The sequence below is a fragment of the Saccostrea echinata genome, unplaced genomic scaffold (genome assembly GCF_033153115.1).
Source record: "Saccostrea echinata isolate AGI-Se365-2 ecotype Australia unplaced genomic scaffold, CSIRO_AGI_Sech_v1 ptg000029l, whole genome shotgun sequence".
NCBI classification, from domain to species: Eukaryota; Metazoa; Mollusca; class Bivalvia; order Ostreida; family Ostreidae; genus Saccostrea; species Saccostrea echinata.
Window position 1 is genome coordinate 34,912,671 of NW_026889778.1, and position 27,027 is coordinate 34,939,697.

The window sequence follows — 27,027 nt, forward strand, 5'->3', positions numbered from 1 at the left end:
ATCTATATACTGATAAAAGTTTTTCCAAGCTGCATGGGGAGGAGGGGATCAAATGCTGCACTCTGGACATAAATGGCATGCAGAGATATAGTGTTTCCAGAATTTTTTTGTTTAAAGTTTTTTTTTTCAAATTATTTTAAAAATAAAATACTAATAGTTTGAAATCAGTTTTTTTTTTGGGGGGGGGGGGTTCAAATGACAATACTTGCTACTTTCTTATTTTATATGCAATTTTCATGGATAACTTATCATTTTCTTTGTATATACTTCCAGTCGAATGCTTTTGAAAAAAGAAAGCCTATTGTAGATGTTTATTATCAAAGAATTGCAAAACTAGCGATGCTTGTGGAACACTGTGTATTCCACTATCTACTGTTGACTCTCGTGGGACAAAATTTTGATAAATGGAAAGGAATTCGGTAAAGGGAAAGAGCTGGTAGGACTAGGAATGAAACCCCATTAATTTATTCTACACTAATCGTGTTGTTCTTACTGAGCAAATATCCAGGCCTCCTTTGATCTTTGGATGTTAGTTTCCTACAAACTCTTTTCCATATCTGAATTCCTCTTCTTTTTTAATATTTCGTACCACACAATACAAAGTATATCACCAGATTTAACAATCAAAAGCAGTTATTTTTAACATCAGCAGATAACTGGAAGTAAATAAAACAAGGGGGGAAATTTCCCATGCAAACTGCATGTATCATTAGAAGGTACGGGGTATCGTCATGAAATAAATTATATTGTATAATATTACTCCAACATTTAAATTAAATGTATCATTTAAAATTCTCATTAATTTCTGGGAACACTATACTTAACTCTCATTTGTGCAGCTTGTGATGCATATAACATTTAAAACCTTTATTGCTTAACACCTTAACAATTCTTTTTATAACTGACTTGTCATACAGATTTTTTGAAATCAATGTTTTTTGGCATCATAACATTTTTTTCTGTTGCACTCCTGACATGGTATAACATTGTTTCAGCATCAGCCATGACCATGCATAACTTGCATGGTCAAGCAGAAGTTACTATACAGTCATAATTTAAAGCTAGATATCACAGGAACTTGGGTCTTGGTTTATAAATATGTACGTACCTTATTGATATGTAAAAAATAGTACTTTTTTTTTTTTTTTTTTTTTATACATATCAATAAGGTACATGTGTACATATTTATAAACCAAGACCCAAGTACCTGTGCTAGATATATTGAATTTAATCAGAATCGAAAATCTTTATTTTTATCATAAATCATTATAATTTATTTAACAGATCTTCAAAAAATATTCATTTTCAAAATGTCACAAAAAAGTGTTGCACTCTTGACATTGGCATTTAGCCAGTATCAAAAGACGCATGCCGAGTTTTTTTATTCACAAAACCCGATCTTTTAGTGCAGGTTGATATTTATGTGTTTGTTCAACTTTTTTTTTTTTTTTTTTTTTTAAAAATTTACCCTAAAGAGTGACGAAACAACGGAATGATTGGTATATAACGTACAATTAACCGTTGATCGTGGTTTATATTAGAAAGTGTGGGTATATATAATAAATGAATAAAAACGTTGTAGTTTCTTTTTTCGTTTATTAGATATTTAATTCATAATTGAAATCGCATTTATATTAATTAAGTTGAAAAAAGTAAAGGTTGAAATGTTTATTTCATATAATCCTGTATTTGAGCCATAACATTTACGGGTCGAAATGTCTTTGAGTCGAACTGACTTCGGCTGGCATTCGGTTTTACGAGCCCGACTTATGAACCATATTTGTTTATTTTTTTTAAAATCATAATGACCTTACCAATGCTATGATTTTATATCAAAGCATCCATCAAAACCATTTAAGATGTATATTCAAGTAAATAAGACGTTTCAAACTATATATCTGAGAAAAGTGAAAGAGATTGTGTTTCATGTAAATAGTAGAATCATTATTGGCCAATCAGAAAGCCAACCGGATGTGGAAATGATATTTCAAATGCGCGCCATTTTTTGCTCTTCATTGAATGTTGACATGTTGTTCTGGTTAAAAGTTTCCAATGTTTAGACTGCAGTAATTTCGATGATTGAAAAAATGGATATTATTGAAATATTTGAATCTCGCGTACCATGCCTGTCAGACATTTTAGATTTACAGAGGACCTGTCAAAAGCAGGAGCTGAAGTTTTCTCCGGACACCAATCGTTATTTGCTCTATCTCACATTGAAGAAAGTTGGACCATTTGTTGCACAAAAACTTGTTAGCAAATGTAAGTTTTTAAAATACATTTAATGTCATTTTCGTAAACAAATAAACATTTTTATAAAAAAGTTATGTTCCTGTCTGCTGATTTTAAACGTATAACATTATTTTGGACATGTGCATGAACATTTTTCTTAGATCAAAAGGATGCTGAGATGGTAAGATACATGAGGGGGTGTTTCGGGTCACAGTCTTTGTGTTGGTCAGGCATGTTCGATCACCAATGGCCATAGAGCTCTGTAGAGTACCTGGAAGTGATTGAATGTGTGGTCGTTCTCTTGATAGAATGTTCAGTAGACGAGTGTGACTAAAATGGGTGGCAAAACCCAGGCTGGGCCTGGAATTTCGAAACTGAAAACGGAGTTTTTGCCAGTTATTCTAATAATACTTAATTCTTCATCACGAAATATACAGATGTAATTTAATACCACAAAATTTGTCTTCGTTAGAGTTTTAACTCAAAATATCATATTTTTCAGTGATTATTAACGATTGACATTTTCCCGGTTGCTAAAATGGGTAGTAAACCGGGTTCATTTATTTTAGTGATTAAAGCAAATTGCACGCAGTAAATGGGATTCCTTTGTGTTTTATTATTGTTTATTGACTTTAAGAACTTAAATATTATGACCATTGCAAAAATAAATATCGATAATTAAAATAGTCACCAATTTTTTAATACCCAGAACAGGTCAAAACAGGATGCGTTTGCCTGGGAGAAACTGGAATATTCTGAAATATTGCCGTCAGATAACCGAGTGCAGAGAAAAGTATTACGATAGTAACCTATATGCAAACAAAATAAATATACAAATGGAAAAAAATGAAAAATACACCAAAAATCTTGATTTTTTTTCCAATACGAATACTTAATATGGTGGTGTTTATTATCTTAATAAATTGACAAAATAAAGACTGTACACTGTACAGCTTGCTTGGTATACAGTTATATGATCATGTGTTTAATTTAATTAAGATTGATGATTAATATTTTACCGGTAAAGAACGAGGGCGCTTTTGATTGGCATTCGGCAGGAATCTGGGTGCACTTGAAAAGTGAAAATTTCATTGTTCTGTCACATGAAATTTTAGCATTCTTTTGATGTATCAGGTTCCTGTGAAATAGGAAAGGGACATATTTTCCCGATATTGTATTTTGATTGGCTAAAAAAGAACTTGAAAATTGGCTAGATGAGTCATTTGGTACAACTGTAAAAGTTTCTTACGCTGTATTCCTGCAGATCACATGCCAAACACGCCCATCTTCTTTAATAAAATCTGCGAAATTGGCTTAATTCATGGGTATTAAGTGGGAGTTATGATTTAAAAAAAAAAAAAAAAAATTCGGAAATGTGAGGTTTGTTCCGGGTAAACGTGTCCGGTTTTGGTCGGTTCCGGGTATTCAAACAATGCATTTATTTTCAACAATTGGTAAATATTTATAAAATGGTCATAATTTGTTGGTATTTTAAGTTAATTTTCATCAATAAATTTCATCAATATTAAATACAAAACACCAAAAGATGTAAACCGGGTTTACTACCCATTTTAGTCACCAGGAAAATGACGATCTGTGATAATCATTTAAAAACGTAATATTTGGATTTGTTATTCTCATCAAAGGTATATTTTGTTGTAATAAATTACATCTGTAAATTTCATGAGAAATAAATGAGTATTTTTACAGTAATAAGGAAAACCCGGTTTTCAGTTTCGAAATTTCCAGCCCTGCCCGTGTTTTACTACCCATTTTAGTCACATTCTCAATAGACGAATTACACATTTATGTAAGTTATTTCCCTTTGCGGGGTCAATTTGGGGTCAACTGGCATAAGACGTGTTTTCCCTCTATAACATTACCAACTTATAGTCGCAAATTAAGTATGTTTGAGTATGTTCATTATGTTTTTCATGTTGCCCCATACTAAGGCAATTCAGGAACAGGTCAAAATTGTCCGATTCCGTTTGAAGGTTGGAAATATTTACAGGTAAGTTACAAAGGATATAGTGACAAAAATGAGTGTTACGCCGACAAAGGAAGATAACTCTTAAGAATGTGAAATTTGTCTATTGTTAAAATGGTAAATGTCCTATGGACCCGGTTAAATGATAGAATGCCTTCCATGTATTGGCAATGTAGCAAAGAAAACAGGGAGATAACTATAACTCAGTGCATACACTATGAACAATCCAGAGAGTTCTGAAATGTCATCATGGTGTGTAAATTTGAAATGAGTAAAAATAAGAAAAAATGTTGAAGTCTTTAATTTGTAGGGGTGCAACGATACACTAACCTCACGATACGATACGTGTCATGGTATTCAGTTCACGATACGATACGTATCACGATACATGACAAGGTTAAAAAAGTCTTTCAAGTTTGTCATCATACTTTTTTTTAACTTGACAGGGTTATACAAAATGTTCATAATTTTTTAATAATAATTAAAATAACATTTTGTAAACTTGAATTGGATTGTTAGGCCAAATAAAAAAATATGTGTGGTTCCGGTTACCCGACCGTCCCTATTTTATACCCCCGACCCTAAACTTTTTTTTGACAATTTTCAAATTTCCGGAATTTTCCCCAATTTCCCTCATTGGCTCCAGTATTAGCTTTAGTTTCAGCAATGGTGGCCTTCTTTGACAACATGGTTTCAACACGTAGTACAAGTGTTTTGTCAGTTACAAATGTCACCACTTGAAGGGAAGCAATAGTATTATCTCACCAATATCACCAATAGTTAATTCAAGAACATTCAATGATATTTTTGATGTTTAGTATATTAAAAAAAAAAAAAAAAAAAAAAAAAAAAACCTACCTACCTACCCTAATTTGTTTGGAGATGTAACCGGAACCACACATATTTTTTTATTTGGCCTTAGGTAGATCTTTGGAGTTGTGACAACATTCTAAACCAGTGATGAACATTTACAGGGAACTAGGGGACCTTTCCTAATAATCTCCCTTTTAAATTGGAATGAAAAAGGAAGGCATTCATTCTTTTATTTACGTAAAAAAAAACCAGTTGTCATATTTCACATGTTAATACGTTTTAGTCAACAAGACAGCGAATTTTCATTGAAATACACACGTGATGGAATATCGTGTATTACCAAAGAATACATTTAGGTCTAAAGGGTTTATCATTTGTCTTAACATCTGTAACTTATAATCACATTAAGTCCTTCTCCGTGTCAAATCTGAGGTCAGTAAGATGCTGGAGATGAGTTTAACTGCCGTAAATGCGTTATCGGCGACCTCACGTTTTGCGCGGAAGCCATTTTGAAATAGTAAAGAAGGAGATAAAACGGATAATTCTGGACCGATTGAACCGAACAGCGATATCAGTCTAGCGTATCGTGAATTGAACCGTGGAAAAATATACCGTGATATACCGTCAAACGGTTTATCGTTGCACCTTTATTAATTTGGATTAATTTTTTGCATGAAAGGTATCCAAAATTTCAAAATGGTTTTGATTAATTCGATGGTTATTTTCAATACAATTCCACTTATTTTTAGTCTTCACGAAAACTTTTCCAAAACTACTGGCTAGTAGGACCAGTGAATTTTCCAAATTTACTGGCCCCCTTGTTGAAAAAATGAATACAGTGCGGTCTCGTTATTATGATGTTTATTTTGTCACGGTAAAATATCGTAATACCGATGGCAACGTAATAAAAGTTTCCAATAAAATCCATTAAAACATCGTTTTGAAAGCTTATGTTATCTGCGTATTGAGGTGTATTTTTTCCATTCTGTTTTCTTCTTCCGCTCTACATTACATATCTTAGTTAAAACACTTCGACACTTTAATTTATTCACAACTTATTTTGTAAATGCATATTTCTTCATGCTGTTGAACTCCTTTTGCCTTATGTCTAATGCAGCAATCATATTTTGTAGTAAACATAGGCTATGTGCATTCATTCCCACGATCTCGCCATTTTCTTTTACTTTCACTTTCAAGTGTACTTAGACAATGCGTTCATGAAAACTTAACTGATAAAAGGTTTCGTGTTCAACATATGTTCAACCAAAACATTGGTTATTCTTTTTATTTATTTATTAAATTTAGATTTATTTTAAATAAAAAAAGCAAACTTCAGTTCACAAAACAGAGTTTTACAAGATAAATTGGCCCAAGCCATTATCCAAGCTGTTTAAACTTGGAGTTTTTTTTTCCCCAAATAATGTTTGATACCCAAGCTCTCCATTAACACAGTGTAATGGCGAACGTAGTTACACAGTGGATTTAACATGCATCAACACAATTAAATGCAACGTTTTCCTAATAAATAAGTTTTATTAGCTCACCTGAGCTGAAGCATCCTGGGGTATTGTAGATTCTAAATTGTTCAAATCATGACCCTCGGGGGTAGGGCGGGGCCACAATAGGGAATCCAAGTTTTACATTGAAATATATTGGAAAAATCTTTAAATAACTTCTTCTCAAGAACCACTAGGCCAGAAAAGCTGAAACTTATGTGGAAGCATCCTGGGGAAGTGTAGATTCTAAATTGTTCTAGTGTTAAATCCAGACCCTAAAAAGGGCATGGTAATCCAATTATCAAAAGGGCACTTTATGCAGCGACAAGTTTTCATGAGGGCACTTTTTTAACGTCTTTGAAATTATAAATATTTTCTTTATCATGTTTATGTACTTAAATTATTATTTAATACTAAAATCTTTAGTTATACAAGTATCTAAAAGAAAAATTTATAAATCTGTCATCTTAATTCATATAATACACACTGAGAGGGCAATTATTGCCAAAATTTAAATTCAAATTTTTTAATCAAGAAATTAGTATGGTTATCAAGGTTATGCTTAAAAAGTAATAGGTGTGAATTTTTTTGTCACTTGCTCAAAATTTATTTTAGTTTAGTTTTTCCTTACTTTGATATTGTTATTTGTGTATGAGGTAAATAACAGAACAAAATTGCAAGGGGGGGGGGGCTACTTGGATAATAAATGTAGAGGGCATTGTCTTTATTTTGAAAATAATCTACCAACAAAATCAAGTGAAAAGTGATCATACTAAAAAATTAAACTAGAAATAATATATAAATTGGTTAAAACTTTTTTTTCTGGCTTAGAAACATTGAGCCTCTGGGTGTCAACTCAAAAAGTTAGAACACAGAATCATTGAACATGTTGAAAGAAACTAACATTCATACTTTGTTGTTTCCTAGCCCATTTCACACATATAATATTCAGTTTTTTTGGTACTGTACATTGTAAGTTGTCTTAATTCATCAGCAGTTTTATTTTTCACATTTCTTCATCAACTCTCTTTTTACTACTTTCAATTTAAAAAAAACGATCCTGATTTAAAATGTGTAACATTTTAATTTACAAATTAATCTATCTGTGATACTGGGCTAATTCTTGCATAATCAATGCAATCAAATGATATTTTCTCGTGTTATCTCTTATATACCCCTGACAGCCTGAGGCATGTTACCTGGCCAGGTGGCTGTGTGCGTTCAAGCGAGAAGTGATTTCCTGTCCTGACTTCACACCTTTGCGTGCATTAAATAAACAAAGGGGCTAATCAGCATGCACTGAATAAACAAAGCTGCTAGTCCATCTTGCCTCTGTTAGGCATATTTATTTATTTTTGCAAGGAAAAAAGGGCATGGCGCTGGAAAAAAGGGCATGGCGCCGAGAGAAAAGGGCATGGCGCCGCGCCATGCTAGTTTGCTTTGGATTTAACACTATGTTCAAATCATGACCCCCAGGCGGTAGGGCAGGACCACAATAGGGAATCCAAGTTTTACATTGAAATATATAGTAAAAATCTTTAAAAATCTTCTTCTCAAGAACCACTAGGCCAGAAAGGCTGAAACTTACGTGGAAGCATCCTGGGGTAGTGTAGATTCTAAATTGTTCAAATCATGACCCCTGGGGGTAGGGCGGGGCCACAATAGGGAATCCAAGTTTTACATTGAAATATGTAGTAAAAATCTTCTTCAATCTTCTTCTCAAGAACCACTGGGCCAGAAAAGCTGAAACTTATGTGGAAGCATCTTCGGGTAGTGTAGATTCTAAATTTTTAAAATCATGACCCACGGGGGTAGGGCGGGGCCACATTAGGGAATCCAAGTTTTACATTGAAATATATAGGAAAAATCTTTAAAAATCTTCTTCTCAAGAACCACTGGGCCAGAAAAGCTGAAACTTATGTGGAAACATCCTTGGGTAGTGTAGATTCTAAATTGTTCAAACAGGACCCCCCGGGGTAGGGCGGGGCCACAATAGGTATTACAAGGGGGGGGGGGGGGAATCTGGTAAAGAACAGCATGGCCAAAGTTACCCAGGTGAGCGATGTGGCCCATGGGCCTCTTGTTATTATTGTAAGGAGAATTTTTTACTCATCAAAAGGGGAAATGGGATATTCAGCGGAAATTTTCTGTGGGTGAAAAATACCGAATATCGGTAGTAAATATGCCCTAGATTAATCCTTGTACATAATTATAACTTAATACATGGCAACTTTAGAAATGCCGCCATTTTTTGCCCTTTTTCGTTTCAGTAAGTTGTTCATAGGATATTTGCACATTTTACATACTTGTTAATAGTTACTAGTTAGTTCCCTTTTTATCGGTTGTTACTTCCAGGGTTAATATTTATGCCGTAATGCGTCCCTGTTACGTATAATAATTCGATACACCAACACATGCTTGTTTTTTTAATTTAATATATTAATTAAAGATTTATGCAAGCAAGATAGTTTAAATATATTTTGACTGTGTATGACTTTGAGAATCTACAAGCCCATCAGACTTCTTGAATTTTGATTTTCAATGACACAGCATCAAAATTCACTGGCCTCGGTCTTCGGATCACCAAGTTTTCGTGAAGAACTATTTGCTCTAAAATTGTTTCAGAGCTATTCTGCAATTTTTTTGGCTACATTGCAGGTATGTGGGAGTCATTCTTTGATTCAAACTGTGGTGAGGGCCTGTCCCGAGACACCAATTATTCTGACTAGTTGTTCTCCCTCAGACGCATTGGCCCTTGACACTGTTCGCCCTAATTTTCATTTACCCAGAGTCTGTTCACTCTAAAAGGGAACAAAGTTTGTGTGAAATTTAAAACCAATGCCAAAAAAACTGGCAAACTCTGAAAAAAAGATTGTTGTTCTGTTTTATTCCCTAAGGCAATCTTCTAACTTAAATCTCAGGCCATCCTTAAAAAAATGTGTGTGTTTTTTAGCAGTAACGCGACTTGTCATTCTAGTTGTGAGTAGGTAGGTAGATTTTTTTTTTTTTAATTATTTTTTTTTATTTTTATTTTTTTTGGAGACAAACATGGAGAATGATTTAAATATAGGTGGTGTAATTTGAACACCAGCATCCTATTATCCAGATTTCTTAAACTTTAAGGAATTGCATACTCTTACTGAATCATTTGGACAATTACTGTTATATTGCAAGTAATTGAGTAATTGAGCACACATCTTAATGGTTTAAGTGCATATGACCCGTCTCTGCAATCATCAGGGTCTACCTTAACCTCATGTCTTAATTATTGTTTAATTTTGATCTAAAGATCAGATCACCAATTTTTTAAATTAAATTTTACTGCAACCTTAGGAGGACTTGCATTCTTCAGCTCATCCTGCTACATTTAGTATTTCAATCCCTGTCCTTTCTCTCCATTTTCTCCCGTTCAGTATTTGAAATACTTTTAAAAACCATTTTAAAGTGAATTAATATTCAAATATGTAATAAAATTCTTATTTTAAAATGAATGTGCAGCATATCAAAAGAAATTCTTTTTTTAAAAAATGTTTTTGATTTTTTATTATTATTATTATTATTGATTGATTGAAAGGGTTTGGACAGTTATATTTAATATACTCAATGATTGATTTTTTTTAAAATCCATGTAGTGGAGTGTTTCTTTTTTTTTTTTTTTTTACTTAAATTAATGTGAAGTAGAAGAAAGTATTACTTTGTAAAGAAAACAAATCTTTGCACTACTAATAATGGGAGAAAAAAAAAACAAACCCTGAAAAACGTTAAAGTTTTTTTTTGTGTGTGTATCTTTAGGACTTATCATTCTCACCCTTCTCTATTTGTTTACTAAAATTGTACAATAGACCGTTTCACGGTAACTGCGGTACTGCTCTTTTGCAGGCAAAATGATATAGTTTGGTGAAATATGACGTAAAAGTAATTGTTAAATAAACGTTATTTAATTATCTCTCAACAAAAACTTTGCCAAACGTTATTATTTTGCCCTGCAAAAGAGAAGTACCGCAGTTACCATGAAGGGGCTAAAAGAGCATTTATGTAATATGTATTCAGTTAAATGGAAAGAAAATAACTTGTATCCAGAACTAAACATCTGTGGTCATTTACCAGGTGTATTGCTTATGTTTATAGTTAGAAAATACGACCCAATGTTGATTCCCATTGAGATTCTGAGAATTGCTGCAGTGAAAAACTAGAATCTACATGGAAAATATATTACACCTTTCCCCTCTAATGTGTTTATTAAAAAGATAGTGGACAAAAAATTCAAGACGACTAAAACCTTAATATCTTTCTCTTGAAATCCTGGCAATGTTTTAAGCACAGTGTGACAATTACGCCCCAATTCCTCCTAGCTTCGTTGTAAACGCAAGTGACAATGTGATCATAATGATGTGTTTCCCGCGGCCTTGTCGTCACCATTTTTAAACAGGTTTATCCTGATCATTAAAATGCTTTTAATAATTGTAGAGAAAAAACAAGCATCTGTATAATTGAGACATCAGATAAAAAAGGATCGGATAAAAACAGAAAGTAGATATGCTTGTAAAAAAAAAAAATATATACCTTGAATAGGTAAAAATAAAAATTGAGTTGGGTGGATTTTGGTGAATTGGTGGGGTTACCGCAAAGAAACATTTTTTTAAGGATGGACTCAGTTTTAATTTTTTTTTCACTTGCATTTAGCGATTATTTTAATTTCGGCCCATTCTAGGTCTCGCACAAAGATGGCTACTATATGTTAGTCACTGTAAAAAATAACTATAACATTCGGCCAAATAGTTATGCAGTTTGCAATAGAGAAATTTAAATTACCTTCTGAAAATATGTCTGATAATCAGCAGTTAACTTCATGCTTGAACCATTTTGTGCCAAAATTATACAGTAAGTGGTTTATGCAGGGTTGTCCCCCCCCCCCCCCCTCCCCCCAACTTAAATACTATTATAAGTCCCTGATAAGGAAGACATAAAAAAAAAAGAAAAATGTGTAGATGAAAAAATTTTTAAAAGTGCAAAACATTTTGAAAAGGTTAAATTCTCTATTGCCTTACGGCACAGAAACTTAGTTCAGACACTTGTTGATTATGAGACATTGTAAATGCTCTGAATCTTATTTTTGTACATCTTTTATTACATAGCAAATGTGTCTTTATGTTTATTCAGTGGTAGAGAAAGGAGAGATAAAATGGGATGATGATGATAACTGGGAAGTGGAGAGAATCCTTGATCATGTGGAAGAGGAGGTGAGGTTTCAGTTTCTTTCACCACTGATAGAGTTAACTTAAAACATGAAATGATAGCTGTAATATATATTTTTGGTATGCTCCTCTCTCAAACCTTGGAGTCATTTAATTCGTGGTGTTCTTTTCTTTTCTACCATCATAACTGCAGTCCAGTAGAGCTACAGTCTTATCAGAAACATCTTGTTTTTTCCAATGATACAGGATATATTTTTGATTATTTCATAACTTTGTTTTTAATTGTTTCATTTTTTTCTTATAAGTGTTGTTTTGTCAAGGGCTGTTCTCTTGCTTCAGGGCAAAGATTTCTACCTCATTAAATGGAAAGGTTGGAGCAATGCATATAATTCCTGGGAGCCCAAAGACAATTTGTCATGTGAAGATTTATTGGTAGAGTTTAAAGAATTCCAGGCCAAAGGAAGAAAACGTAGAATTGTTGATGCAGAAGATGATCTTGCTCCAAATCCTAAGCGTAATCGAGTAGATGAAATCTTCCACAAGCTAGCTCCTGTCAGAGACACGTTGTCACCAATAGGACTCATGTCATTATCTAGTCCCACGAAAAAAGGAAAGAGGCCAGTATATAGAGGAATAAATGGGAATTATGGAGAGTCTAGATTTATACCACGCAGAGCAGCAGCTCCAGGAATGAAACAGCTGAATCCAAGGTCCAAATTCTACAAACAGAAGAGAGTTGAAGTACAGAGAGCCTTAAAAGACTGGGAAAGACATTTGAATGGAATCAATACTGACCCTGCAGGGATTGTTGTAGAAAATCTAGTAGACCTGGAAGGGCCACCTGAAAACTTTGTTTATATAAACGACTACCGTTCAGGTGAGGGAATCACAATTCCTGATGACCCAATCGTAGGGTGTGAATGTGAGGACTGCCACAGCAGTCAAAAAACATGCTGCCCTACACAGTGTGGTTCAACCTTCGCATATTATAAGAAGAAAAGACTAAGAGTTGTACGAGGGACACCTATATATGAATGTAATAAGAGATGTAAATGTGGGCCGGATTGTCCAAATAGAGTGGTGCAGCAAGGAAGGAAGTTCAAGGTGTGTCTGTTCCGCACTGCCAATGGCAGAGGCTGGGGAGTCAAGACTCTGCAGAAAATAAAAGAAGGATCCTTTGTCGTAGAATATGTTGGTGAAGTAAGATTAAAACTTATTTTTGATGGTCTTCAACAAATTGTCATTTACAATTGCAAACAAAATGTCATCTAAAAAGTTTTTAGATATGAACATTGTTAAATTCATGAATCATGAAACAATAAATACTTACGTGAAAAAGTACTGCTATTACATCAATAAAAGTTTTGATCAACTTATAAATTGCTTTAAAGGTGTTAAATATCCTACTGAGCATTTCTGCTGTGATATGTGACCAGATACACTAAGGTTAGCTATTGGCAACTGTCGTGTTTTGCAGGTGATCACAGACAAGGAAGCTGAACGTCGAGGTAAGCAGTATGATGCTGTTGGTAGGACCTACCTCTTTGATCTTGATTACAACCCAGGAGACTGCCCCTTCACAGTGGATGCTGGCTACTATGGAAATGTGTCTCATTTCATCAATCATTCAGTAAGTCTTTTTGATCATACTTTTTAAAGATGTTCATTCCTGAGCTTTTGAGCAGATTTTTGTCTTGACCTCTATTTAAAAATTTCTGCATAGTTTTAGTTCCTACAATAAATTTAGATTCTACAATGCTAATTAGGGCCCCGCAAGGATTTGCAGGTGCCCTGTAATAATCACTCTTCTGTCTGTCCGTCTGTCTGTCTCTGTCCGTCTGTCATTCTTCCGTCCACAAATTTTCTGTTTTTTTCTAATAACTTTTTTTGTAGTTGACCAATTAAGTTCAAATTTGGTATGTTGGTTGAAGAGGCAGTAAGACATATTTTGATGCTAAGTTTGGTTCTCTATGTCATCCAGTTTGGAGCTGGGGTGGTGAGGTAGATTCCTTAACTTTACATTAGAATGAATGCCAGGGCAAAGAGAGATAACTGCTGAGAATGTTCCAATTGTAAACTATGAAAGCTGCAACTAGTCCCATGGGATTAATTAACTTTTCTCTTGAAGAAAATCCAAAGCATTACCTGTTTCTGTCAAATTGAGATTAATTAACACCTCTGTTTGCAAATGAAGTTTATTTTGAAGTTAAGGTCAATTCTGAATAATGTTTACATTCTCTGAAATGTGGATTTAAATAATGTTCATACTTTATATTGGTAAAATATACAATGAGTTAATGATTTTATTGAATTCTAAAAACAACATATACATAAAGATATGTTTTTTAATATTTTTTTTGTTTTTATTTATTTATTAGGGCACCGCAAGGATTTGCGGGTGCCCTATAGTAATCACTCTGTCTGTCTGTCCATCTGTCTGTCCGTCTGTCTGTCCATCTGTCATTCTTCCGTCCACAAATTTTCTGTTTTTTTTCTAATAACTTTTTTTTAGGGTTGACCAATTAACTTCAAATTTTGTATGTTGGTTGAATAGGCAGTAAGACATATTTTGGTGCTAAGTTTGGTTCTCTGTGTCATCCAGTTTGGAGCTGGGGTGGTGGGGTAGATTCCATTACTTTATATAAGAGTGAATGGCAAAGAGAGATAACTGCTGAGAATGTTCCTATTGTAAACTAGGAAAGGCTGCAAGGAGTCTCTTGGGATTAATTAACTTTCCTCTTGAAGAAAATCCAAAGCATTTATCTTTATCTGCCACATTGAGATTAATTAACACTTCTTTTGCAAATGAAGTTTGTTTTGAAGTTAAGGTCAATTCTGAATGATGTTACATTCTCTGAAATGTGGATTTAAATAATGTTCATACTTTATTTTGGTAAAATACACAATGAGCTGTAATTTTATTGAATTCTAACAACAAGATATAGATAAAGATATCTTTTTTATTATTATTTTATTTTTTTTTCTTTCTTTTTTTCTGCCTTATGTAAATTCAGGCATACTATTTATTTTAACAGGTATTCAGATAATAACCTCATTCTATCATTGCTGAAAAGGTTCTTATTGTAAACTTAGAAGAAAAGGTTGAGAGAGAGAGCAGTATAATTAATCCCCTGGGTTTGATTATCTTGCTACTTGCAGAAAAATTTAGAGAGTTATCTTTCTGTCACTTTAAGTTTGATTAACACCTTTATCAGCATCTGATGTTTGTTTTGAAGTTAAGGTCAAACCTGGGTGATATTTGCATTCACTGAAGGCTGGCATTTTAGAAAACACATGCTTCATTCTTCTTTAAATATACATTTAATTGAGTAAATATAGATATGATGTTTTTTACTGCGTTATGTTAATACAAGGAAACTATTTACAGGTTGTTGGATATTTAGCAAATGCTGTTGCTTATTCTTCTTTATATATTTTTAAATTTTTGTAATCAAGTAAAATTCCCCTCCCCTTATCTGCACCCTTATATTTCTACCCCACGGCGGGGCCCTTGCTGACTGGTCAGATTTCTAGTTTTATTTATTTATTCTTTTTTTTTTTTGGCTGCCGTTGTAAATTCAAGAATACTATCAATTATAACTGGTAGTCCAATAATAAACTCATTCTATCATTACTGAGAGAGTTCTTATTGTAAACTTGGAAGAAAAGGATAAGAGAGCAGTACAATTTATCCCTTGGAATTAATTGTCTTGGGCAGAAAATTTTCCAGACTTATCTTTATTTGTCACTTTAAGATAAATTAACCTTTGTCTGCAACTGATGTTTGTTTTGAAGTTAAGGTCAAGTCTGGGTGATATTTGAAAACACATGCTTTATTCTTGTTTGAATATACATTTAATTGAGTTATTATAGAGATGATATTTTTTACTGCCTTATGTAAATACAGGGATACTCTTTACAGGTTGTTGGATATTTAGGAATTATCGTGAAATTCTAATTTTATAAATACAGTTGTTATTGCATATTCTTCTTCATATATTTTTAAATTTTTGTAATCAATTAAAATTCTTATTCTGTAAGCTGCACTCTTATATTTCTACCCCTCGGCGGGGCCCTTGCTGACTGGTCAGTTTTCTAGTTAAAACTATATTCAATTAAAACCCCATGATTAAATTCCATACCAAAAGCATTAAGTGAGGAACTATATTTTGTGGCGGAAGGGTTTTTTTTAGAAGAAAATTATCAATTTTCTCTTTCAAAGTATTTACAATATTGTTAAGTTTGGATTCCTATTTTTACATGCAGCCTGCACATGGAGTTATTTTGTGCAGTGAAATGTTTTATGCTGGTCCTAAATTATATATTATATCAACTTCCATGAATTCTATCATCATGTTTGATAAATATAGCAAATATATTGTAAATGTCCCGAAATAAAGCCCAATTTAAGCTTAAAGTTAACACTATTTTTAAAAGTAATCATAAAAATCAACATCACAGACCCCCACTTTTAATTTTCTGAATATATAACATAATTTTAACCATTCTGCTTAAATTCAGAAAATGTCATTACTCTCATCTGATTGTATTGCTTGATGAATTTTTGATTCCAGAAAATGACATTTTTGAGTGCAGAAAGGTCAAATAATTGACTATGTGGAGTAGTTTGAAACTTTTTTGTTGTCACAAATCTTGTGACTATTCAAGATGAAAAAAAGACTTTGTTTGTTCCTATAATTCATTTGGATAAAATATTTTAGTCGAATAACTTTGAAAAATTGATTTAATATGTGTTAAACGTGTGCAAAAAGGTCATATTATTAAAGAAGCACCCCCATTTTTTGTTTTGATTTTTAGTTGAGCTATGTGTGTAGATTCTTAAAATATACTTGATAAAAAATTCTCAATACTTTTGATAGCAGGATCCAACCTTCTTAAGTTATTTTATCACATTAAAAGAATTAAACAATTTAGTACCTTTCTAAAACTTTTATGGCCTTAAAATGAATATGGCCAGGCCATAGGGCTGTGTATTGAGCAAAAACATTTGATACAATACGATACAATATTTTATAATGCAATATATTGGATTCTTTAGCAAGTTCTATAAAAAAGCCTTATAAATCATTTAATGCATAAATTTTATAAAAACTAATTGTTTTATAACCTATTTCGAAGCTCTTGTCTCATTGTCATTACAAATTACACTTCAAATTCAAAGTTAACGGCTGTAAAATCAACATGTGAAAATAAAGTTGTCTGTGTATTTTGTAAAATTCTCCGAGATGTGCTATCTCATTCATGAATATATCATTATTGGTCAATTTAATTCAAAACAGTGAAAATATAACCTTGGTGAATGAAATTCCTAACTTTTTCACAGAATTATAAGAAATTCTGCCTGACCGATACGTATTGGAAGTTATTTTTTCGATATGATACATTCTTGAATATTGATTCGTATCGATATTTTGATACAGCCCTAGGCCAGGGTATGTAATATTTTTCTGGTCTGCCATCCAGTTTGTCCATCAGACACACTTTCCAATTAGCTCAATCTCAAAGACACTGACCAAGATATTTTCATCAAATTCATATACCAATACATATTGATAAGAGGTATTCAACTGTATCATAATTTTCTTTTCTAGATCTTTCCTTTGATATTGACCTTTCTTATTCCTCATTTTGCTTTTAGCTTAGTTACAAATAATGTATTCAAGATATTTTTATCAAACTCCATGCATTGAAATTAACCAATGAAAGTTATTCAACTGTGTCATAATTTTCTAACCTTAATCTTCCCAATGACCTTGACCTATTCTTCATTTTGTGTTTACAAAAGTTTCAAGAAACTGTTCAAGATATTTTCATCAAACTTCATACATTGGTATAAATTGGACAGAGCAATCCTTAAAAAGTTAAATTTTAGTGTGAGCAATTCAGCTCTGTCAAAATTTTCTACCCTTGACGTTCCTTATTATTATAAGCCTTCCTATGTCCTTTTTCTTCACTTTTGAAGATTTTTTTAACTAAACTCTCATACAAGCATACTTACTGATGAGAGTAATTCAAATGTTTCATTATTTTCTTGACTTGAACTTTCTTTTGACAGGGCCCTCGATTGTCTGTACACCCTTGACCTCACTATTCCTTCATTTTGTGGTTACTTAGATTATAAAAGGTTCTTCAATAATTTTCATCAAATTTCATACACTGTTGAAAACAATCCAACTTTGTCACAACTTTCTGACCTAAACCAATGTCTTTGAACTAAAATTTTGCCTCTTATTTTGCTTCTCATCGTGGATTCCATTTTAATTAACCCCATAAAGGATTATTTTATAAAACTCCTTACACAGATAAATCTCTAGAAAAGAGGATTTCATCCATACCTACTTAAAAAAGAGAACATATGTATATCAAAAATTGCTATATGTTAGAATAAACTTGATACAATGAAACTTCATTTAGCTGTTAGATAGATAGGATGAATCAATACTACATACCATGCTACAAAAGACATCTGTACTAAAGGTTTCAGTTCTATATATGTAAAATATGAAAGTTACGCCTTCTCATATATTTTACTACAAGCTCAGACTAAAGAAATATATGGAGATAACGAACAGTATTCAAGCTCAAAAGTCCATTATACAATACAAAATAGGAGCAGAGCAAACACGGACCTCCAAACATCAGAGGTGGGATCAGGTGCCATGGAGGAGTGAGCATCCCCTGCCGACCGGTCACACCCGCCGTGTGCTCCTTGTCATGATCGGGAAATAAAGGAAAAATCCGTCGACAATTCAGTGTGTAAATAATGGCCTAACAATTAGTATGAAAAACGTCAGTCCGCATTTGACTCAATGATAAATTGTATTTGCTGACAAGGTCATTGTATCGACCAAAGAACTTACGAAATGATGACTTTAAACGAGACAGCAGATATTCTTGTTTCATCAACTTATTTGTCAATAATTTAATTTTGTTTGTATTCTAGCCTCTGATTGGTTAATATCCAAAAAGGAACACAAATTATTTCTGTATAACCTGGTTTGGTATGGGGACACACCCCCCTGACAACCAGCTGAATCGTCTGTATCCATGCAATCCTCTCATTTGCAGTCCTCGGGATTCATGGAAATTCCAGATTTAATAAATGTACCTTTGACTTCAAACAGTAACTTGGATCTTACCACATGTAAACAAACAACATGGCTGCTAGGACTATGTATCAGTTTTTACCTCCCCTCGCTTCCCATCACTTCCGTTACTAGGGTTGTATTATTGAGCGGCAAATTTGAACTAATAAAAAGCTACGAAATTTTACACCAACAGTTGTTTAATGATTTAGAATTAAATTATAAGGAATGACTCTAATTCTTGGCCAAATTATTCGAGTATAACCTGGTTTGGGTCAGTTTACCCTGTTTTATAATCCGCTTCGCGGATTATAAAGCGTAAACTGACCCAAACCAGGTTATACTCGAATAATTTGGCCAAGAATTAGAGTCATTCCTAAAATAATTTACCTCGTTTTAGAAATTGTACATATGTAGAGCATGCTCGAATCAACTGAGAGATATATACCCCGTATGCAGGTGATGAAGGTATATTGCTGCATAAGTAAGGGAAGTTGACGATTGAAAAGTTAAAGTCATCACGTTTATCATAAAGCTTGGTTGTTAGATTACCATTAACGTCTTTTTCAAGTAAAATATCCAAATATGAAACAGATGTGTCCGACTCTGTGGTATCTTTTATCTCAAGTTCACCAGGATATATCGTATCGACATAAGAATGAAAATAGCCATTGTTGATTGTTTAAGAAGCAAGGTCCATTTCTTTTCAGGTTGCAGTACCATTCTTGTTTTATGGACATATATATTCTAATTCTGTTCCTATTTATGCATAACATGATATTTTTAAATTGTCAATGGAATCTACCTTTCTTTTACCACAAAGAAAAAAAATCCTAAACCCATTTTTTACAATTGAAATTTGTATTCATTTGGTTTCTTTTTACAGCAAGGAAATAGTTGAATGAATGAGACTAGTATTTGGTCTGATATTTTGAATATTTTCAGCTTCTTCTTTGTAAAACATATATCAGTTTTAGCAAATTAGGATAAAACATTATAAGCAAATTTAAGAGATGTGAACTTTTTAGCCCCTAGGGCAAAACCATAAAAATGACTAAAACTGAAGTTGTGCCTATGATTTAGCTAGAACAACCAAGGTGAAACAGATAGTTATTACCTACATGTATATATTGATATTACATATTGACGTACATTGTACATAGCAAAGACAATATCCGTAGAGCTGAACTCTTTGATTACCTATGTTTTGGTTCTATTTTTATTTTATTTATCATGTTATATACCTGTAGTGTGATCCCAACTTAGAAGTGTTTGCTGTGTGGATAAATACTCTAGATCCCCGCCTGCCTCGCATTGCTTTGTTCTCCAAAAGGGACATAGAAAAAGGAGAGGAACTCACTTTTGATTATATGATGACTGGTGAGTTATATGCAAGGCATGATTAAGTTTGATTAAAATATTAAGAAGAATATGGAACTTGAAGCACTTATCAAATCAGTGAAGTTTTGGAGATTTCGGTAATAAATTAATACAAAGATACAAAGTAGAAAGTCTTAAAAGTACCTGAAAAATTTTGACACTGCACTAGAGAAAAATGCCATAGTGGTACAAAAGTAAAATATGTTTATTACATTAACTGTATTATTTTTAAGAAGTTTAAAGTGAGAATTTGTGCATGTAGCAAACAGAAAATTTTTGTTCTTTAGTATACACCTTCTGTTTATAGTTAAAACAAAACTAAAAAAAAACAAAACAATACAAAACAAACTACACAAACACACAGAAAACCACTTACATGTATTTATTATGAATCTTAATTTGAAATTTCATTTGAAGTTGTAATATTGAATGAGGTACGTTCAAGATACACTTATTTGTAGGAGACACCACTAACCAAGCTCCTACACTAGATGATGTGGACATCACTAAGCAGGCCAAGTTATTACAAGCCTCCAGTGCCCAGTCCTTGGAGATGTCCAGTAGCCTGGTAAATGATGAGAACACTGCTACAGAGGATGAAGACACAGCAGAAGATTCACAGGGCTCTGACACCACAGGGGAAACGGAAACCGAATGTGAAACTGCAGATGAGAAAGAATCCAGTGGAGGTGAACAAAGGGCAGAAGGGATGGATGTCAAGGGAGGAGAAACAAAGTCACCTGAAACAGAGATGGCTGCCACTGGGGATGCTCCAACTGGTAATGCTGGGAGCCCCTTGGCTCCAGTGATGAAGAAAACACCAGAAAAACTCCTGCCCAAGTCTGTTACTGATCAGTACAAGATTGTCTGTCAGTGTGGGGCCAAGAACTGTAGAAAATACTTGTTTTGATTTTCTTAGTCCTTTTATTAGTCCTTCTTATAGTCATTTCTATTATGGTATTTTTATTTACTGGTTCCTTTTTTTGGAGCCTTGGAAAAGAATGTATTTCTGTCTGAATGTGTGATTGAAAAATCCTTATTTTGTGGAATTTTCAGAATGGTGCCCATAATGTGTTCAAACATTGAGAAGTGCAAGAAGATAATTATTATGTGCCAATATTAACAGCATATTAGCATCATTAATTTCAGACAATTTGTAAATATATGTACAGTGTTGGGGAAAAAGTGGTAAAAGTGTAGATTACGGGAATTTCTTCATTTAATTGCAGTAAGAAATATTTATATATATCCTGAAAATTCATAATGATCTCAAATTCTTATGAAAGATAATACAATAAAAATGATAAGATTTGATACTGTGTGTCAAAATTGAGTAATTCCACTGTGTTTAAATGTGTGTCAGTTTTTGCAAATACAGGTAACTCTTGATGGCTCGAACTTCGATCTCTCGAAGTTCTTGATCGCTTGAAGTGAGTCTCCGGTCCCGAATTTTTCCCCTATATAACTAAGCAAATTTACTCTTGATTTCTCGAACTCTTGATCTCTCGAAACCCTTGATCCCTCGAAGTCAAAATTCAGTCCCGCTATGCATATCCTATTAGATTTTACCCTCGATAGCTCGAAGTGACTATGTGTATACAAGGTTATATAATTAGCACCTTTACCTGGACATTTAAATGGCCCCAGGCAGAAGACGCGGGTCTCGAGGAACGGGATGTTTATTCAGGTGACACTTATGCAGCAAGATGATAATTGATTTATAATTAATCATTTTTACCTATATGCTATTAAAATAATTATCATCGACTGTCTTACGATGATTCAGAGACGGAATGTCAGTGAAAAGTACATTGTAGTAATTGATTACAAGACGAAACATTAATTTAATTTTTATTTCGAGTCAGTGTCAAAGTTAAATGAAATATGAAAAATCATAAACAGCCTCAATGTCAATATGATGACTATTGTTGGACAAATACTTACAGAACTGCGTTCAATGATCATGTAAATATGGAATTTATAGTCAATGCTACATGTATGTATGTGACGCGGTAAAATGTCGTTTTCATGTAACGAATGCGTAGTATGATGTCCGTATTACAACATGTACAAAGAATTAAATATACATGAAATGACGATTTACATTTTTTGCACCACTCAGTTTAATGAAATATTCATCTAAATTACGGAAAAATATCGTTGTTTTATATCAACCACGTGTCAAAGGTAAGCACTGCATGAAAATCATTACATCCCGTAAGACTAATCTTAAAACCTGTCAACAAACCCGGAAAATTCCGGACTCTTGAAAACTCGAACTCTTGATCTCGAAGTTTTTCCTCGGTCCCGCGGACTTCGAGGTATCGAGAGTTACCTGTATGTATTTGTAAATTTGTTTCATAGGAGCAGCTGGGATGAAAACAAAGAAACTTTTTTTTGTGAGTCGAGCACATAAATGCAAATTTAGGATATTTTCACATCTTTTTTGCATTTATGATATTCATAACCATACAATTGTTTGAATAACATGATGACCCACATTTATCATGCTCTTTTAAAATATTTATGTTATTTTTGTTTTGTCCTGTATATTTTTTCATGTGATCATGTTTTCAATGGCAGGGAAGTTACACATAGCACTAAGTATTGCTCATCCAAATATGTATGAATTTCCTAATGGTAGGTCTTGTATATAAAATCAAATATCTGTAAACTTCTTTATGTTATATGTACTCATTATATCATTTAAGCTGAATTGGAGCATGAAATATTTTTAGCTGAAACTTCATAATTTTGAGGCTTCTTTTAATAAGAAGAAGAATATGCTGTTATTCTGAAAAAGAAGGGGGGAAATAATTACATAAAACTATTTTATTGTATATAGAATTTTTACTTTGAAAGTCATGTCACTAATGATCAATTTTACATCTTCTAAAGAAGTGCAAAAATTTTTAATGTCATTAGATAAATTTTGAGATATTAAATTGAAGCAACAGATAATGAGATTTAGATGTTTGAATGTATTTAAAGAACACATGTTTAAGTTATTTTCATGATTTTGCAAATGTGTATGATGTTCTGAATAAATTTTCAAGTGTGTATGATGTTTTGAATAAATTGTCATACATAAGAAGAAAAACCTTCTTTTTTTTTGAGATGTACTTATTTTAATAATAATTGTAATGGAATTCTGTATCAGCACACTTGGTAGATTGATAATACATTGAAATTTTGAGTAGCCCAAATTGAGTTCTAAAATTAAACGAAAAGGTGAAAGGGGCCTGAACACAGTTTCTTTGCAGTTTTGCTTTCAATTTTAAAGAAGATGGGCATTTTAAAGATGGGCGAAAGTGAGCAAAATGCCTGTAGTGCAATAAATATGAAGGGGAAAAATTAATTTCAATTATAACAAAATTTTCATTGATATTTCATCTAACATTTAAGTATATGTAAAATCTCCAAAATTTGCAAAAATTGAAATTATTTGCATATGAAATAGCATATACACACTAAACAGGGTAAAAAAGACAATTTTCTCATACTCTTAACACAACTTTTTTGATGTAAGTCGATCTTTGCTCCATTTGTTTGAAAGTTTATCCTCAAAGTTTGCGTAAAAATATACATTTTTTGGTTTTTGGAGCAAAGACCCACTATACCTTAAAAAGGCACTTTTTTGATGCAACTTTCGCATTTGCCTGAGAAATACTGAAGTCCAGTTAGTAAAGGGTCATATAAAAAATTTAATAAATGCCACTATTCATCAGGAGTTGTGTAGCATAGCAGTCTCGTATTGAAGGATACGTAAGATTCTTATTGCAAGGGTTCAAACCCCAAGAATATACCATATTTTTTTTAATAACACTAAAGTTTTGCCTAGAAAATTTTCTTCAGAAAAGTTTTGTTCATAATTATTTCATCCAAAATGGAGATAACGAACAGAAATCAAACTCTAAAGTCCATTGAAACTATACAAATCGAGAGCAGAGCAAACATGGACCTCTAAAATCATCAGAGGTGGGATCAGGTGCCATGGTGGAGTAAGCATCCCCTGCTGACCGGTCACACCCGCTGTGTGCTCCTTGTCATGATCGGGAAAACGGAAAAATCCGTAGACAATGTGTAAACAATGGCCTAACAATTAGTATGAAAAACGCCAGTCAGCATTTGACTTTAGGATATCCGATCCTCAGCCAGGAAGGATAACTCTTAAATTTATTATTTTATTAAAAAAGTCTCAAAATGAAGCTTGAAATTGAGATCTTTTCGTGCAACAATTTTCATTTTATGTATCGTAATATGATTCAAGGTTCTTTGAAGTCTTAGAAACGGTCTTGTAAAAAGTTGACATTTGTACCCCCAAAAAAGAGAAAAATGAATTCATTTTTAGAGAAATCCAATTTCCTTTAGTCTAGCATTAGATACCACTGCTTATTAACATGATATGAAATTAGATTTGGTATGTGATGTCTAGCAATGATAGCACACGCTTTTATACTATGTATTAAATGACAATTGAAGTAAAAAGAACTAAAATACTGTATAAGCATAAAAAAATACAATTTTCTCCAAATGCCTGGATACCTATATTTTTATGCCCCTGGATCGAAAGATCCCGGGGGTATATTGTTTTTGTTTTTGTCCTGTTTGTCTGTCTGTCTGTTGTCAACTTTAACCTAGCCCATAACTATTGCCCTGTCAAGGGTAATGCTTTAATATTTGACATGAGTGTTCATTATGACAAGACTTTTCCATTGGTACAGAAATTTTTGATCATGTGACCTCAACTGTGACCTTTGACCCATATTTGAAAAACTTTAACGTTGGCCATAACTATTGCACTGTAGTCTACGTCCCACTCCAGAATTGTGTTGCCATCGAGGGCATAGTGTTTCATAAACACATCTTGTTCTAAGACCTCGGAACATTAACTGGCAAAATTGGAAATATGCAGCTTACGTCATTTCCATCTGTTACAGTCAAAACATTTAATGATAGACAATGAAATGGGCGGGTACAATTCGACACGGACGTCCGAGAAAACATTGGATTGAAATTCTAGTTTGAAATTTATTTTCAATCCACCTCAGCTACGCTAGAACGCACGGTGTTACTGATTGACCTAGAAGACAAATAAGTTGAAATATATATAAATCAGAATTTCTATCCCATGTTTTTAAAGAAATATAAAGAGACAAATATTTGATTTCTGTTTGGTATGTGTATGTGGGGTCGGGGAGGGGGTGGGGGGTGGAGGAGGCTGAACGATCTTGGAAAGGAATAAGAAAGTTTTCTTTTAGTTTGGACATCCCCTCCCTGTTTTTGTTTGTCAAACATTTTTCAGAGAACAAAAAACTGAAAAATAAAATCTCTTGTCATCCTAGAAATTAATATATTCTTCATGTGAAGGCATGATCTGACTCGACAATTTTTGACAGCCCCCCCCCCCTTCTAGAATCAAATGGCCGTCCCCTGAAAAAATATTCTCTGTCTTCTATGACTTTGACGTGCCCTTAAAATTATAGGCTTAACAAACTCATATAAATATGAATTTCAAAAACATGTATTTGGGAATTGAATTTATTTGTCTTTTGGATCATAATTCACACTTAAGGTTTGAAAACAGTTCAGGTGGATTGAAATTGAATTTCAATTTTTTTCAGTGAAGAAGAAAATAAATAATGTCTTTTGTCATCCTACAAATAATAAATAAATTCTTTTATGTGAGGCATAGCCATAAATAATCTGATTGGACAAAATTTGCAAACCCCCCTCCTTCTAAAATCAAATGGCCGTCCCAACTTTTGTGTGTCCTCAAAATATTGGATAGAAAATTGTTATACAATAATTTCAAACTATACGTATTTGGGAACTGAAATTACGTATTTGTCGTTTCGATCATACAATTATAACTTTGCGAAAAATAGCTCAGGTGGATTGAAAATGAATTTCGAATTGCAATTTCAATCCAATGTTTTCGCAGACGTCCGTGTCAAATTGTACCTGTCCACTTCATTGTATATCATCAAGTGTTTGACTGCGACATATGGAAATGACGTAAGCTGCATATTTCCAATTTTGCCAGTTAATGTTCCGCGGTCTTATCCTAAATTATATTTGTTGATCAATTTTCGATCAGAATATGCATAGCTGGTGTTTTTATTCGCATTTCCTGAAAATATATTTGAGATTTGATTATTTTCCCGATATATGTTTAACTATAATATGATGAACTTTGGAAAAAATCCATGGGTAAATTCACGTTTCTATATGAAATCAAAGACATTTTTGTGAGGATTTTCAATTACTTAAAAGCTGATGAGGATCGGACTACCTTAATGATAGGTTGTATTTGCTAACATGGTCATTGTATCGACCAAAGAACTTGCGAAATGATGACTTCAAACGAGACTGTTGATATCCTTGTTTCATCAACTTGTTTGTCAATAGCTTGCCTCGTTTTAGAAATTGTTCATACGAAAAGTAGAGTATCTTCTTGTGTATCGAATCAACTGGAGACATAAACCCCATATTTAGGTGATAAGGGTATAATGCTACGTAAGGGAAGTTGACGATTGAAAAGTCATCACGTATAGCTACATACATGCTCACTTCTCCATGGCACCTGATCCCACCTCCGATTCTTTTAGAGGCCCGAGAATAGAAATTACAGTAATCTTTTAATAAGATGATTTTTATAACTTCAAACTTCAAGGTTATGATAGCAAAAGAGAAGCATAGACAGAAAAAAAAAAAACAGGCTTGTACAGTCTTGCGTTACATGGAGAAATTTACTTCGCATTTACACTTCGCAAAAAATATTAAAAGCAGTTGAAAAGCTGCTGCAGTTTTGTGCA

The 27,027-nt window shown here is 33.1% G+C and overlaps 1 protein-coding gene across 1 annotated transcript; it reads left to right on the plus strand.

The window, feature by feature from the left end:
- Nucleotides 1-1,996: 1,996 nt before the first annotated feature.
- LOC133195866 (histone-lysine N-methyltransferase SUV39H2-like) lies at nucleotides 1,997-23,269 on the plus strand. The gene is made up of 6 exons (XM_061331834.1): nucleotides 1,997-2,262; nucleotides 11,689-11,768; nucleotides 12,063-12,923; nucleotides 13,201-13,353; nucleotides 20,080-20,209; nucleotides 20,671-23,269. Exons 1-6 carry the CDS (start codon nucleotides 2,076-2,078, stop codon nucleotides 21,117-21,119), a joined length of 1,860 nt encoding a protein of 619 aa, XP_061187818.1. The 5' UTR covers nucleotides 1,997-2,075; the 3' UTR covers nucleotides 21,120-23,269.
- The last annotated feature ends 3,758 nt before the right edge of the window (nucleotides 23,270-27,027 follow it).